Here is a 13510-nt window from a genome sequence, read left to right as displayed (position 1 = left end):
TTTCGACACGTATTCATATAGCCACATTTTTCAGGTGCTGTCTCGTTAAGAATGGCAGCACTACAGTCTTCTGTTAGCCATGTGTCAGTGAGAAACATAAAATCTAGGATATTATAATGTCATTTACCAAGAATGATTTGTTGGCGAGAGATCTGATATTAAGTAAAGCCAGCTTAATAGATATAATAGGGGTTCCTGGACTAGTAGGTTGACGTGTCACAGTTAACAGATTATACAAGTTTACTTTATAGGGTGCATGCTCACGATTCCTTCTATTTCTAAACAAGGTACATTGGACAAGGCCTTGCTTTTGCATATTAAACAATAACATGTTACAAAGAACCTTGCATATCTCCAGGTATACATTTAGAATCTATTGAAACAATACACAGGTATTCATGTTTCATATAGAATATAAATTAATCCATCAAAAATGAGGGCTGAAATAAAAATGAGGAATAAATCAGTCTGAGGTGAAATTCTGAAACCAACATTTATTTTTTTCATTTTAAAATACAAAATATTTAGCAATATTATATTATAGAGTAAACCATTTGACAGCCTTTCATGCTCTTCGTGTAGCTTCAACATTTACCAGAATGTCCTACTATATCATATCATATATTATTTCCTATAATCACCAGTCACCAGGGTTTCCACACTGCATCCTGCTATTCAGTCAGTCTATTCGTGAGTCTCAGTGGATGAGCATGTCATTTGTAAAATTTAGATTTTTTGATTTTTTTTCTCCTCTTCTCCTCCTCCTCTCCTCCTCCTTACCCCATTAACATTTGAGCTAGCAAAAGTAGTAACCTGACAATTTTGAAAAACAGTTGCACAGCAAATGAAAGAGTGAAAACAGTTAAAGGTCTCTCTCGCACCCATCATGCAATGCACCCAACACACCTTGCTTCAAATCCCCATGATGCTAGTTGATCAGGTCAAGCTCTCGTCTGGCGTCTCTATCATAACTCTCGACCCAAAACATCTACAGTCAGGCCAAGCTCTTGTCTGGCGTCTCTATCATAACTCTCGACCCAAAACATCTACAGTCAGGCCAAGCTCTCGTCTGGCGTCTCTATCATAACTCTCGACCCAAAACATCTACAGTCAGGCCAAGCTCTCGTCTGGCGTCTCTATCATAACTCTCGACCCAAAACATCTACAGTCAGGCCAAGCTCTCGTCTGGCGTCTCTATCATAGCTCTCGACCCAAAACATCTACAATCAGGCCAAGCTCTATTTACATATTACAACAAAATATCTACACACAGAACGCAGACACAATTGGAAACTAAAAACTTGATGCAAGTTATGAAAAACTAGATCATGGAAATCTGGAACATTCTCTTGAAAAGCTCCCTCCGTCTTCCAGATAACATATGGAACAGTTTATCTGTCAAGATGGGGTAGACCGCTTCGCACAACAGCTCAACAGGCTGTCATCATCGCAGAAGGGGAGAAATAGAATACATCACACACACACACACACACACACACACACACACACACACACACACACACACACACACACACACACACACACACACACACACACACACACACACACACACACACACACTTCATTCCTATAGATTATCCAAGCCCACTGACTACTGGGTGTAGGCTATACACTGAACTTCAAGGTTGCTCTCTGAGTTAGAGCAAAACGTGACAACATACACATATAAACGTTTAGATGCAAAAACCATTGACATTTTCCAATGAAACAAGCAACATTTCATTCCTTATGATGAATAGGTAAAACAAACTTGTTTCCACATTCAAAATCTTCCATACCTTTCAACCCCCTACATTTCATATCATCTGTTTTAAGTTCTAGCAGTAGTTCATCCATCCTTAATGGCAGTTAACCAGAGAGTTAAACAATAGGCTGCATCTGAAATGACACCCTATTCCCCATAGCACACTACTTTTGACCTGGGAATGGAACCCTATTCCCATTTCCAGTACACTACTTTTGACAAGGGCACCCTATTTGGTGCACTACTTTTGACCAGAGCCCTATCCGCCCTGGTCCAAAGTAGTGCACTACATAGCGGAACAGGGTGCCATTTCAGATGCACCGTAGGTTGGCAGTAGTTTAGTTTAGTGCTGCTGGTCTGGTCCGTAATCTCTCCTCTAGGTGTGACGCTGAGAGGAGATGTTGAGAGATGAGACTATGGATGATGATAGTCTAGTCTCCTGTGGTGTTGGTTAGTGATGCATTTCTTTAGGTTAGTAAATCATCTCTTTAGGCTGAACCTATACATGGACCCATAACAACTGTACTGGATTGGAACCATAGAAACAGAATGATGGAATGAATGTCATTCTATTTCTGTGTATTAGAACCAGGTTCTGCTCTGTGTATTAGAACCAGGTTATGCTCTGTGTATTAGAACCAGTTTCTGCTCTGTGTATTGAAACCAGGTTCTGCTCTGTGTATTGGAACCAGGTTCTGCTCTGTGTATTGGAACCAGGTTCTGCTCTGTGTATTAGAACCAGGTTATGCTCTGTGTATTGAAACCAGGTTCTGCTCTGTGTATTGGAACCAGGTTATGCTCTGTGTATTGGAACCATGTTCTGCTCTGTGTATTGGAACCAGGTTCTGCTCTGTGTATTGGAACCAGGTTCTGCTCTGTGTATTGGAACCAGGTTATGCTCTGTGTATTGGAACCAGGTTATGCTCTGTGTATTGGAACCAGGTTATGCTCTGTGTATTGGAACCATGTTATGCTCTGTGTATTAGAACCAGGTTATGCTCTGTGTATTGGAACCAGGTTATGCTCTGTGTATTGGAACCAGATTCTGCTCTGTGTATTGGAACCAGGTTATGCTCTATGTATTAGAACCAGTTTCTGCTCTGTGTATTGAAACCAGGTTCTGCTCTGTGTATTGGAACCAGGTTCTGCTCTGTGTATTGGAACCAGGTTCTGCTCTGTGTATTAGAACCAGGTTCTGCTCTGTGTATTGAAACCAGGTTCTGCTCTGTGTATTGGAACCAGGTTATGCTCTGTGTATTGGAACCATGTTCTGCTCTGTGTATTGGAACCAGGTTCTGCTCTGTGTATTGGAACCAGGTTCTGCTCTGTGTATTGGAACCAGGTTATGCTCTGTGTATTGGAACCAGGTTATGCTCTGTGTATTGGAACCAGGTTATGCTCTGTGTATTGGAACCAAGTTATGCTCTGTGTATTAGAACCAGGTTATGCTCTGTGTATTGGAACCAGGTTATGCTCTGTGTATTGGAACCAGGTTATGCTCTGTGTATTGAAACCAGGTTCTGCTCTGTGTATTGAAAGCAGGTTATGCTCTGTGTATTGGAACCAGGTTCTGCTCTGTGTATTAGAACCAGGTTCTGCTCTGTGTATTGGAACCAGGTTATGCTCTGTGTATTGGAACCAGGTTATGCTCTGTGTATTAGAACCAGGTTATGCTCTGTGTATTGGAACCAGGTTATGCTCTGTGTATTGGAACCAGGTTATGCTCTGTGTATTAGAACCAGGTTATGCTCTGTGTATTGGAACCAGGTTATGCTCTGTGTATTGGAACCTGGTTATGCTCTGTGTATTGGAACCAGGTTCTGCTCTGTGTATTGAAACCAGGTTATGCTCTGTGTATTGGAACCAGGTTCTGCTCTGTGTATTAGAACCAGGTTCTGCTCTGTGTATTGGAACCAGGTTCTGCTCTGTGTATTGGAACACGGTTCTGCTCTGTGTACTGGAACCACAGTTCTGCTATGTGGATGAGAGGATGTGTGTGGGTATGAATCTAGAACTCAGGCTGTTCTTTACAAAGGCACTATTAATCGTGCTGAAGGGTTCTCTGGTTCTGCACCGCCTGTATCAGGATCCAGACCTGGCTCAGAATAGTTTGATTTCGCAAGAAAACAAATACTTTACTATTTTGACATAGGTCTGCTCTGAGAACTGCAACAGGAACATAGCACTGCTTGACCTCTCTCTCTCTCTCTCTCTCTCTCTCTCTCTCTCTCTCTCTCTCTCTCTCTCTCTCTCTCTCTCTCTCTCTCTCTCTCTCTCTCTCTCTCTCTCTCTCTCTCTCTCTCTCTCTCTCTCTCTCTCTCTCTCTCTCTCTCTCTCTCTCTCTCTCTCTCTCTCTCTCTCTCTCTCTCTCTCTCCCTCCATGTTCAGCACACAAGGCAGGAGAGTGGAAATGCAATGCTGTTGAACTATGCTGGGTGGTGGCCATGTTATAGAAAAGGGCAACATGTTGATCAATGTTTGTTCCATGATCAGAGAGGCTGTATGCAGTCTCAGCTGAGTGTGTGGTGAAGCTATATGAACGATGGGTCTGTTCCAATCTCCATGATGGATAGTAGTGCCACTGCAACAAGACCATGTGTCTGGTGGAAAGGAAGACAACTAAACAACAACAACTAAACAACAACAAGAATTGAAAAACAAAAGGAAGACAAACTGCAACGTCTGTGTGAGTGTGGGATCGTTGGAGAGCGGCTAGGACTGTCAGAGTTATTCTGAATTGATTATCAAGAGTTACAAACTATAAATGTGTTATACCTGACCATCCAGTCCATAGATCTGCTATTACAGTATACATACAAACACCTCCTGTCTTGCAAAAAAGACATATCACAATAGCATTTACACCGAGTCACACTTTTCACAGCAATGTCCACAAAGACATTGATGATGCCATTGTTTTCCCGTATCATAATACCACTAGAACTCTTTTGAAGATAGAAAGGTAAGGTGATAAAAGGCATAAGCAGTAGTTTAAGGTGAGCACCGCGTCATCGCCGACAGTCAGTCAACGTGAATCTCTGCTTCCACGCCAGACACTAGTAATGATTCCATGTGTGATGGTTTAGAATATCATTAATTCCATGCAGTATATTAATCAGAAGCAGATGAATGTATATAATGGCATGTTGAGAAAATATATATTCTAACGTGTATAATTGTTTTCAAAAAGACAATGATCTATATATGTCATCATATATACGTTTGCAAAAGATAAAACGGCACTAACACACACATGCCCTCTCCAGCTCTTTGTGGACCAGTCTGGGTGATGAGAACCAACCCAGTCTGCTCCTGGAATACATTCCTCCGCTTCCTGCTTGTCCTCCATCTCTCCATCTATCTCTCTCTCTGTTTCTGGGCTCCTACATCCCTCCTTCTACTTTTTCAAATGGTTCTAAGGTTCTTCTTCTTCTTTTCATGTCTCTTCTGTTTGGTTGTTTGTTGGTCTCAACATGTGATAGTGAGGGTGGTGAGAGTAGTCACAGTGTGATGGGGGGTGGGGAGTTGGCAGGACGGGCAGGCTGTGGAGAGATGACAGGGTGTGACAGAAGTAGCCATGGTGACGGGTGGCCACGGTGACAGGTCTCCACGGTGATGAGTCTCCATGGTGACACGTCCTTATGGTGACTGGTCTCCATGGTGACAGGTCAGGTCACCATTGCGAAGGTTTCCATGGCAGCCGGTCGTCATGGCATCGCCGTCAGCTATCGGTCACTATCTATCTAACTAGACAAAGGAGTTCATAGCGTTGACCGGCGAGGGGGCCTCGGAGCTCTCGTTGCCCTCGTGTGTATCTTTCTCCTTCTTGCCGCTGTACTGGCCGATGAAGGATCCGTCCTCGTTGAACTGGCCGTCCCCTCCCTCGCCGTAGTCCACCAGGCTGTCATCACTGTCGTCTCTCTTCACCGTGCCGTTGGACGGCGTCCGGCTGCCCTTCAGAGGCTTGTGGTCCTCCGTGTCACTAAGGGTTAGGAGGGAGGGGGAGAGCAGAGAGATGTGAGTAAAGAGGTAGAGAGATGGTTTACTTTAGGTCAGATAGTTGTGGCTAAGTTTGGTCCTGGAGAGATACAGGGGCTGCAGGGTTTTGTTCCAGCCTGGCATTGATGCACCTGATTCACCTGACCAAGGTCTTGTTTAGGATGTGTTCAAGCTGGGCTGGAGCAAAAGCCTGGAACACCTAGTTCTGCAGGACTGGACTTGGTGACGAATACTTTGACATGATTCCATTTCAATCTATAAGGCGTGCTTCTCAGCATAATGCACATACTAGGCAGACATCAGACCATGTGCTCTCCATTGCATCTACATGCATTAAAGACTCAGAGGGATTCAAATAACAGATCTGTCCAAAATGCATAGGGGTCTTGGGGTCGAGGGGCTGAGTCGTACAAAAACCCTTCTATTGAAATGACAAACTGAACTGATTCTGGTGGATCAATCTACCAGTAGAAGTGCAGCACACTATATCCTGTACAACATTAACACTACGGTGAGAATACACAGCTATATAAGACTTTGTAATGGCTGTCCTTAGTATGTCCTCACCACTCGTACATTTATACCGTCTATAGATAACAACACTGAGTGGACAAAACATTAAGGATACCTACTCTTTCCATGACATAGCACCCGATTTAAGTTTATATAAGGTGGAGTTGAACACGTTGTTTATCTTGTCGTGACATAGACTGACCAGGTGAATCCAGGTGAAAGCTATGATCCCTTATTGATGTCACCTGTTAAATCCACTTCAATCAGTGTAGATTAAGGGGAGGAGACAAGTTAAAGAAGGATTTTTAAGCCTTGAGACATGGATTGTGTATGTTTCATTCAGAGGGTGAATGGGCGAGACAAAATATTTAAGTGCCTTTGAACAGGGTATAGTAGTATGTGCCAAGCACACCGGTTTGTGTCAAGAACTGCAACGCTGCTGGGTTTTTCACGCTCAACAGTTTCCCATATGTATCAAGAATGGTCCACCACCCAAAGGACATCCAGCCAACTTGACACAACTGTAGGAAGCATTGGAGTCATCATGGGCCAGCATCCCTGTGGAATGCTTTCGACACCTTGTAGAGTCCATGCCCTGACGAATTGAGGCTGTTCTGAGGGCAAAAGGGGGTGCAACTCAATATTAGGAAGGAGTTCTTAATGTTTTGTACACTCAGTGTATATACTTATACTAGATCGACATTACAACGGCACAACTCATAAATACAACCGAATGTTGACATTTTTCTACCCAAAAGGAAACATTGAAAGCAACTGAAAATGAAGCCAAACAGGAAACACAGTCAAATAGTAGCTTCTGATTTTAGTGACTGTTAGTGTTCAATAAATATAACTGGTTTACAATCAGGTGCTGGAAAACAAACAAGTGAGTAAAACTGACATAATATTATCTGTGCTCGGTTTGACAAGGCCCACCCCTCTCCTTTAGTATCAGTTCAGACACACACACATAGACCGGTATCAGAGGTTGTGTGTTGCATGCCAGGCTTGCTGTATGCTAATAGCATAACGCTAACCCTCTTACCTTTCCAGGGACCTACACCCCAAAGACAGAGAACAATGGAGGAACACATGAAGAGTGGTGGATGAGAAAATACATTCCGCTATGTGCTTTATTACAGTAGAAGCCTGCTATCAAACAGTCAACCCATGTATTACAGTAGCAGCCAGCTATCAAACAGTCAACCCATGTATTACAGTAGCAGCCTGCTATCAAACAGTCAACCCATGTATTACAGTAGCAGCCAGCTATCAAACAGTCAACCCATGTATTACAGTAGCAGCCAGCTATCAAACAGTCAACCCATGTGTTACAGTAGCAGCCTGCTATCAAACAGTCAACCCATGTGTTACAGTAGCAGCCAGCTATCAAACAGTCAACCCATGTATTACAGTAGCAGCCTGCTATCAAACAGTCAACCCATGTGTTACAGTAGCAGCCAGCTATCAAACAGTCAACCCATGTGTTACAGTAGCAGCCAGCTATCAAACAGTCAACCCATGTATTACAGTAGCAGCCTGCTATCAAACAGTCAATTAATGTATTACAGTAGCAGCCAGCTATCAAACAGTCAACCCATGTATTACAGTAGAAGCCTCTATCAGTCAACACATGTTCGACACACCGCAATTATTATTCAACAAAAAAAATTTTGTCAACAAAATCACAAAAAATGATTTGGCACACAAAGTATGATGATGATATCACAAGATAGTGGTGTGCAGATTGAGACCCGTTCAGCAATAAAGCTTGATACCACTACTCAACAATGATAGCATGACAGATGTTTTTAATTTTACATTAAAATACATACAGTATTTGCACACACACACCAATGTATACATTTGCTTAGATTGATTATAAAATCATATTTGTAAGTAAGTACAGCATTTACAGTGTTAATTAAACACAGAGAGGTGTAGATTCTGTGTTGTTAATTAAACACAGAGAGGTGTCGATTCTGTCTTGTTAATTAAACACAGAGATGTGTAGATTCTGTCTTGTTAATTAAACACAAAGAGGTGTAGATTCTGTCTTGTTAATTAAACACAGAGAGGTGTAGATTCTGTGTTGTTAATTAAACACAGAGATGTGTAGATTCTGTCTTGTTAATTAAACACAAAGAGGTGTAGATTCTGTCTTGTTAATTAAACACAGAGAGGTGTAGATTCTGTCTTGCCTCGAGGGAGTCAGGAAGGGAGAGTTTCCTTGTTCCTTGGTAAAATGTTCTATACATCCAAACATGTCAATCAGAACAACATGTCAATCAGAACAACATGTCAATCAGAACAACATGTCAATCAGAACAACATGTCAATCAGAACAACATGTCCATCAGAACAACATGTCAATCAGAACAACATGGAACAAGTACAGTAGTCTTCAACAGGAATGTGTGTGTTGTGTTACAGAGTGTCTCTCACCTGTACTCTCCAAACGTCCCATCATCCTCCTTCATAGGCTGGATCTCTGGGTCTTGGTGAGCGTCCTCTTTTTCTTTCACTGTGGATACGATACATATCATTGTTGCTGAATGTCTAGGGTGTGTGTGTGTGTGTGTGTGTGTGTGTGTGTGTGTGTGTGTGTGTGTGTGTGTGTACCTGGGTATTTCCCTCCCTTGTTCCTCTTGATGAAGCAGACGATGAGGAGGACGAGGATGAGGAGTGCGATGGCACACATCAGCCCTATGAACCAGCCCTGAGTGGCTAGGTCTACCTGGTTGCTTTTCATTGCTTCTGACAGACACACACACACGCACGCATGCACACACACACACACACACACACACACACACACACACACACACACACACACACACACACACACACACACACACACACACACACACACACACACACACACACACACACACACACACACACACACACACACACACACACACACACACAGGAAGAAGAGAAAGGGCAAAGTGGTCAGAGTGCTAGAAGGTGCTAGAAGGTGCTAGAAGGTGAATATTTGAAGGGGGGAGTGGCGCAGGCAAGGACCAGTATAAATAACGGTTAAATTAAATTAAGAAGCAGGAGGGAATTTCCCAAAAATTGTTTAAGGATGAAAAGATCTGATAAAAAAAGTAATTAATGTTTTCAAAAATGAAGACATGCAATGACAATGACCCTCTACTGCACATACAGTCAACTTTCACTGAACACTAACTGAAAAGAGACAGGATACCTTAAAATGAATTAGGGACATCATGCTTCAAACCTTGCTCTTCCCATGCTTTTACACTAGCTACACCCCAGATTATTACTGGTCAAACTGATGGAGGACTTATCATGGGAGGAGGGCATGGAAGGGTGACGCAGGCAACTACAAGGAACAATCATCTACTGTACATCAGGGTTGGGGTCAATTCCATTTCAATTCAGTCAATTCCAATTCATTGAAAAGCAATGAGGAACATTAGAAATAGAATTGTAACTGTTCCAACTTCCTGAATTGACTAATATTGAAATGGAATTGTCTCCAACCCTGCAGTGCACTGAGGCAGAGCGCTCTGAACATGCTGCCTCACCTGGCAGCGTTATCACTAGCTCCTCTGTACTGTGTATGGTAGCCTCAGAATGGTCTTTAACTACCACCCGAACCCTATAGGACGTCCCCGGCTTTAAGCCCTTTATCAGATAGGTCTGAGACCCGCTACTGCCGTTTACAAACTCTTTTGTCCAGTCTTCTTTACCTGGAGGGAATGGAGGGGTTGGGAAGAAAGTGAAAATCGAGAGAAGGAAAGTATGTATTGGAAAAGGCAAGTATTTGGGTGATAATATGATGTATGTACTGAAAAACCTTTTATTACTTCAAACTTTTGAGTTGAGCATGCCACTTCCTCATTCTATGAGGTATGTTAACAGTGGGTTTGCATACACATTTTTATAGGCACTGATGATCCAAGTTTAGGAATAAATGAACAATGATACTTTAACGTTTGACAGGCAGTTTATATGCTTAACTGTATGTTTATGAGCATGCAATTTGCTTTGTGATGTGATGAGACGATATTGTATAGAAGTAGGAATAGCTTACTGTTTTCTACAATATACTCCACATACACATTCTTATCTGGTCCAAAGTATTCCCAACTTATCACTGCTCCCTCCTCTCCCACCACAGATGAGTTTACATTGGTGAACGCCGGGCCTATCGGACCCACTGACCACACAGGGAAGAACATACATACAGGACAGGTGTTGAGCTACACAAGTTGGAATCATAGCCAGTAATATACAGTCTCAGAGACAGGACGTCACAGAAGGTCATGGAGGAGTTAACTTAGACTCAAATACAAACTGTAGACTTTGTAACCTAATAATGTTTTGTTTTCCAGAAAATGAGTCACACCTTTCACTAAATGTCTACAGATATTCTGCTTTTTCTTACTTTTCTGCATTTTCCACCATATTTCCCTGAGAACTAATCATTTCTCATATGCAAGCTAGACACAGGACACACAACTGCCCTAAACGATAAGTTAAAATGTTCCTCTTTTGGGCTAGAGATGTAATGGAGAGAGAAGTAAGGGACACAGGGAATGGCTGTAGTACCCTTGTGAAACGGGGGGCGCAGAGACTGAGTGATGGGAGAGATTGGATGATGGGGTTCTGTGTGGCCTGAAACAACAACACCACAGAGAAGAGTAAGACACCACAAACACCACCACCACCACAGACACCACAAACACCACAGACACCACAAACACCACCACCACAGACACCACAAACACCACAGACACCACCACCACCACTACAGACACCACAGACACCACAAACACCACCACCACCATCACAAACACCACAAACACCACAGACACCACCACCACCACAGACACCACAAACACCACCACCACCACAGACACCACAAACAACACAGACACCACAAACACCACAGACACCACAAACACCACAAACACCACAGACACCACAAACACCACAAACACCACAGACACCACAGACACCACTACCACCACAAACACCACAAACACAACAGACACCACAGACAAACAAATAGTACCACAATACTATAGAGTAGTTATAGTAGTTATAGTAGTTAGAGATAGAGCAGTTAACAGCATGCAGACTGTCCAGTGGTACAGCATCATGCAGGACGGCTCAATAAAGCAAATGACACAGTGGTGGAATTCATTCATGAGCAAGAGCAAGGGAAGAGGGGAAAGACTGAGAGAATTAAAGAGATGAGTAGCCTAGAATATTGCTATTCATCCATTTAGGTCTTTTAACGTGACCCTTCTTTTTCGAATTGGACACATGGCTTGGTGCTTGCGGATGCAATGAACGCAGTTATAGGATGATTTCTTCAGCTTACCACTTAGAGTGAGGAAATGCTTTGGGGGCATGCATTCTAAGGAGTGTTCTAGAACGGCTATTGGAATGTAGCCTTAGAGTTAACATCTACTCCCACAGTAGCTAACACAGAGCATTATGGGTACTGTAGTGCATCATGCTACAGTTCGCTGATGATGGAGGAAGGCACATGCAGACAGATCTACAGTAGCTATCTATCAGGGCCTAGTTTCTCTATCTGGCAGAACATGCAGGTGCTTCCGCTGAGAGACTTATTTTACCTTTGACCACATCTACTATGGGTTGCTGTATAAAGGCTTCAGAGAGAAGAGGAGGAAGAGGGGAATAAAGAGAGAGAGAAGAGATGAGAGCACAAACCCAGGCAGAGGTGATGTAAGTAGACGAGCAAGGAAAGGTACAACTAGATCACACTGGGGTCCCATTTTAAAAGACAAAGTCTTATTTCACCAAGTTGAAGCCAAACAGAATGATTCACTACAGGTCGAACAACACGGGTGACAGTTTTACCACACTTGAACACGTCAAAGAGTTCATGCAACCTGCAAAGTGTCCGCTGAGAAAACAATGACTCCCATATGGGACGCCGTAGGAAACGTTGGACGCTGCGCTGTAGGAAAAGTTACAGTCCGTAAACTGCCGCCCACCACTTGTTTTGGTAAACAGCTGAGAGAAATCTGAGAGAAACCACTCTCAAATTCCTAGACAGCAGCTTTAAACTTCAACACACCCATAATACTTTGTACAATTTGCTTTCACAGTACCTAAAGCTCCATAGAGATACATTAGATTCCCTGACCAAGATGGCCGTCCTGTAATCACCTTGCCGGGATGCCAAAGGCCATTCTAGTGTTGGATTTCATTCTACATAAAACTCACCTTCATCCATGATAGTGACAGCCTCCTCTGTGATGGTTGGGCCGGAGCCCTTGATGGTCTTAGCGTTGAAGTAAAACTTGTAGCGGGTGCTGTACTTGAGGTTGGCCAGGGTTATGGTGGTCTCATTGGCTGGGAACGTCATCTCCTCCATGGGACCAAGCTCATTGGAGTTGTTGACTGAGAGAGAGAGTGGAGGAGGAGGGGGAGAGAGAGAGAGAGAGAGAGAGAGAGAGAGAGAGAGAGAGAGAGAGAGAGAGAGAGAGAGAGAGAGAGAGAGAGAGAGAGAGAGAGAGAGAGAGAGAGAGAGAGAGAGAGAGAGAGAGAGAGAGAGAGAGAGAGAGAGAGAGAGAGAGAGAGAGAGAGAGAGAGAGAGAGAGAGAGAGAGATGAGAGAGAGAGAGAGAGAGAGAGAGAGAGAGAGAGAGAGAGAGAGAGAGAGAGAGAGAGAGAGAGAGAGAGAGAGAGAGAGAGAGAGAGAGATCCATAAAGATAAAGATATTGAAACGCTTCTTTTGATTTGAACCCAATCACACTGAGGCACACACACATACACACCCATAGGGGTAGAAGCTAGGGTCAGCCACTTACCTGGCTGGTATTTCAGTGTGTATCCGGTGAGACGGCCATTGTTGTCCTGTGGAGGACCCCACTCCAGCGTCAAAGAGTCCATGTTGGGGTTCTTTATACGCAGGAAGGAAGGAGGACCGGGGACTAAACACACACAGACAAACACAGGAATACAATGACATAATGTATGGATGCAATTATAAAACATTACTTATTAACTAAAGAAAAACATCATTCATAGGCACAAAACCATATAGTAACGTACAGACAAAACCATTCTAACCTGATATGGAATGTGAACAAGTACTGACCTTTTATCAGCCTTGTTTCAAGCCCATAGTGAGCCACTTCCTACAGTATAGCACAATGCATGACTAAATGTACACAGTAGTGGTGGCTGGTGGCACTTTAAATGGGGAGGACGGGCTCA

General features: G+C 43.2%; 1 protein-coding gene across 19 annotated transcripts in view; it reads right to left on the bottom strand.

Moving 5' to 3' along the window:
* Positions 1-4084: 4084 nt before the first annotated feature.
* The window catches only part of LOC121543338 (neuronal cell adhesion molecule-like), a 29442-nt gene continuing 20016 nt past the window's right edge, over positions 4085-13510 (bottom strand). For 5 of the 19 annotated variants that reach the window (XM_045217982.1, XM_045217985.1, XM_045217986.1 and 2 more), the window contains 9 exons: positions 13102-13224; positions 12515-12691; positions 11899-11934; positions 10862-10927; positions 10344-10469; positions 9835-9999; positions 8900-9034; positions 8723-8801; positions 4085-5747 (listed from right to left, as the gene is read on the bottom strand). In XM_045217982.1, the coding sequence (XP_045073917.1) occupies positions 5513-5747; positions 8723-8801; positions 8900-9034; positions 9835-9999; positions 10344-10469; positions 10862-10927; positions 11899-11934; positions 12515-12691; positions 13102-13224 (1142 nt within the window). In that variant the 3' untranslated portion in view covers positions 4085-5512. Of the gene's footprint in view, positions 5748-8071; positions 8528-8722; positions 8802-8899; positions 9035-9834; positions 10000-10343; positions 10470-10861; positions 10928-11898; positions 11935-12514; positions 12692-13101; positions 13225-13510 lie in introns of those variants that run through there. The other 14 variants (XM_045217995.1, XM_045217996.1, XM_045218000.1 and 11 more) reach the window with 8 other exon arrangements.

This window comes from Coregonus clupeaformis, unplaced genomic scaffold, assembly GCF_020615455.1.
Source record: "Coregonus clupeaformis isolate EN_2021a unplaced genomic scaffold, ASM2061545v1 scaf1310, whole genome shotgun sequence".
In the NCBI taxonomy this organism is placed as follows: Eukaryota; Metazoa; Chordata; class Actinopteri; order Salmoniformes; family Salmonidae; genus Coregonus; species Coregonus clupeaformis.
This window is presented reverse-complemented; position numbering and strand designations above follow the sequence as displayed.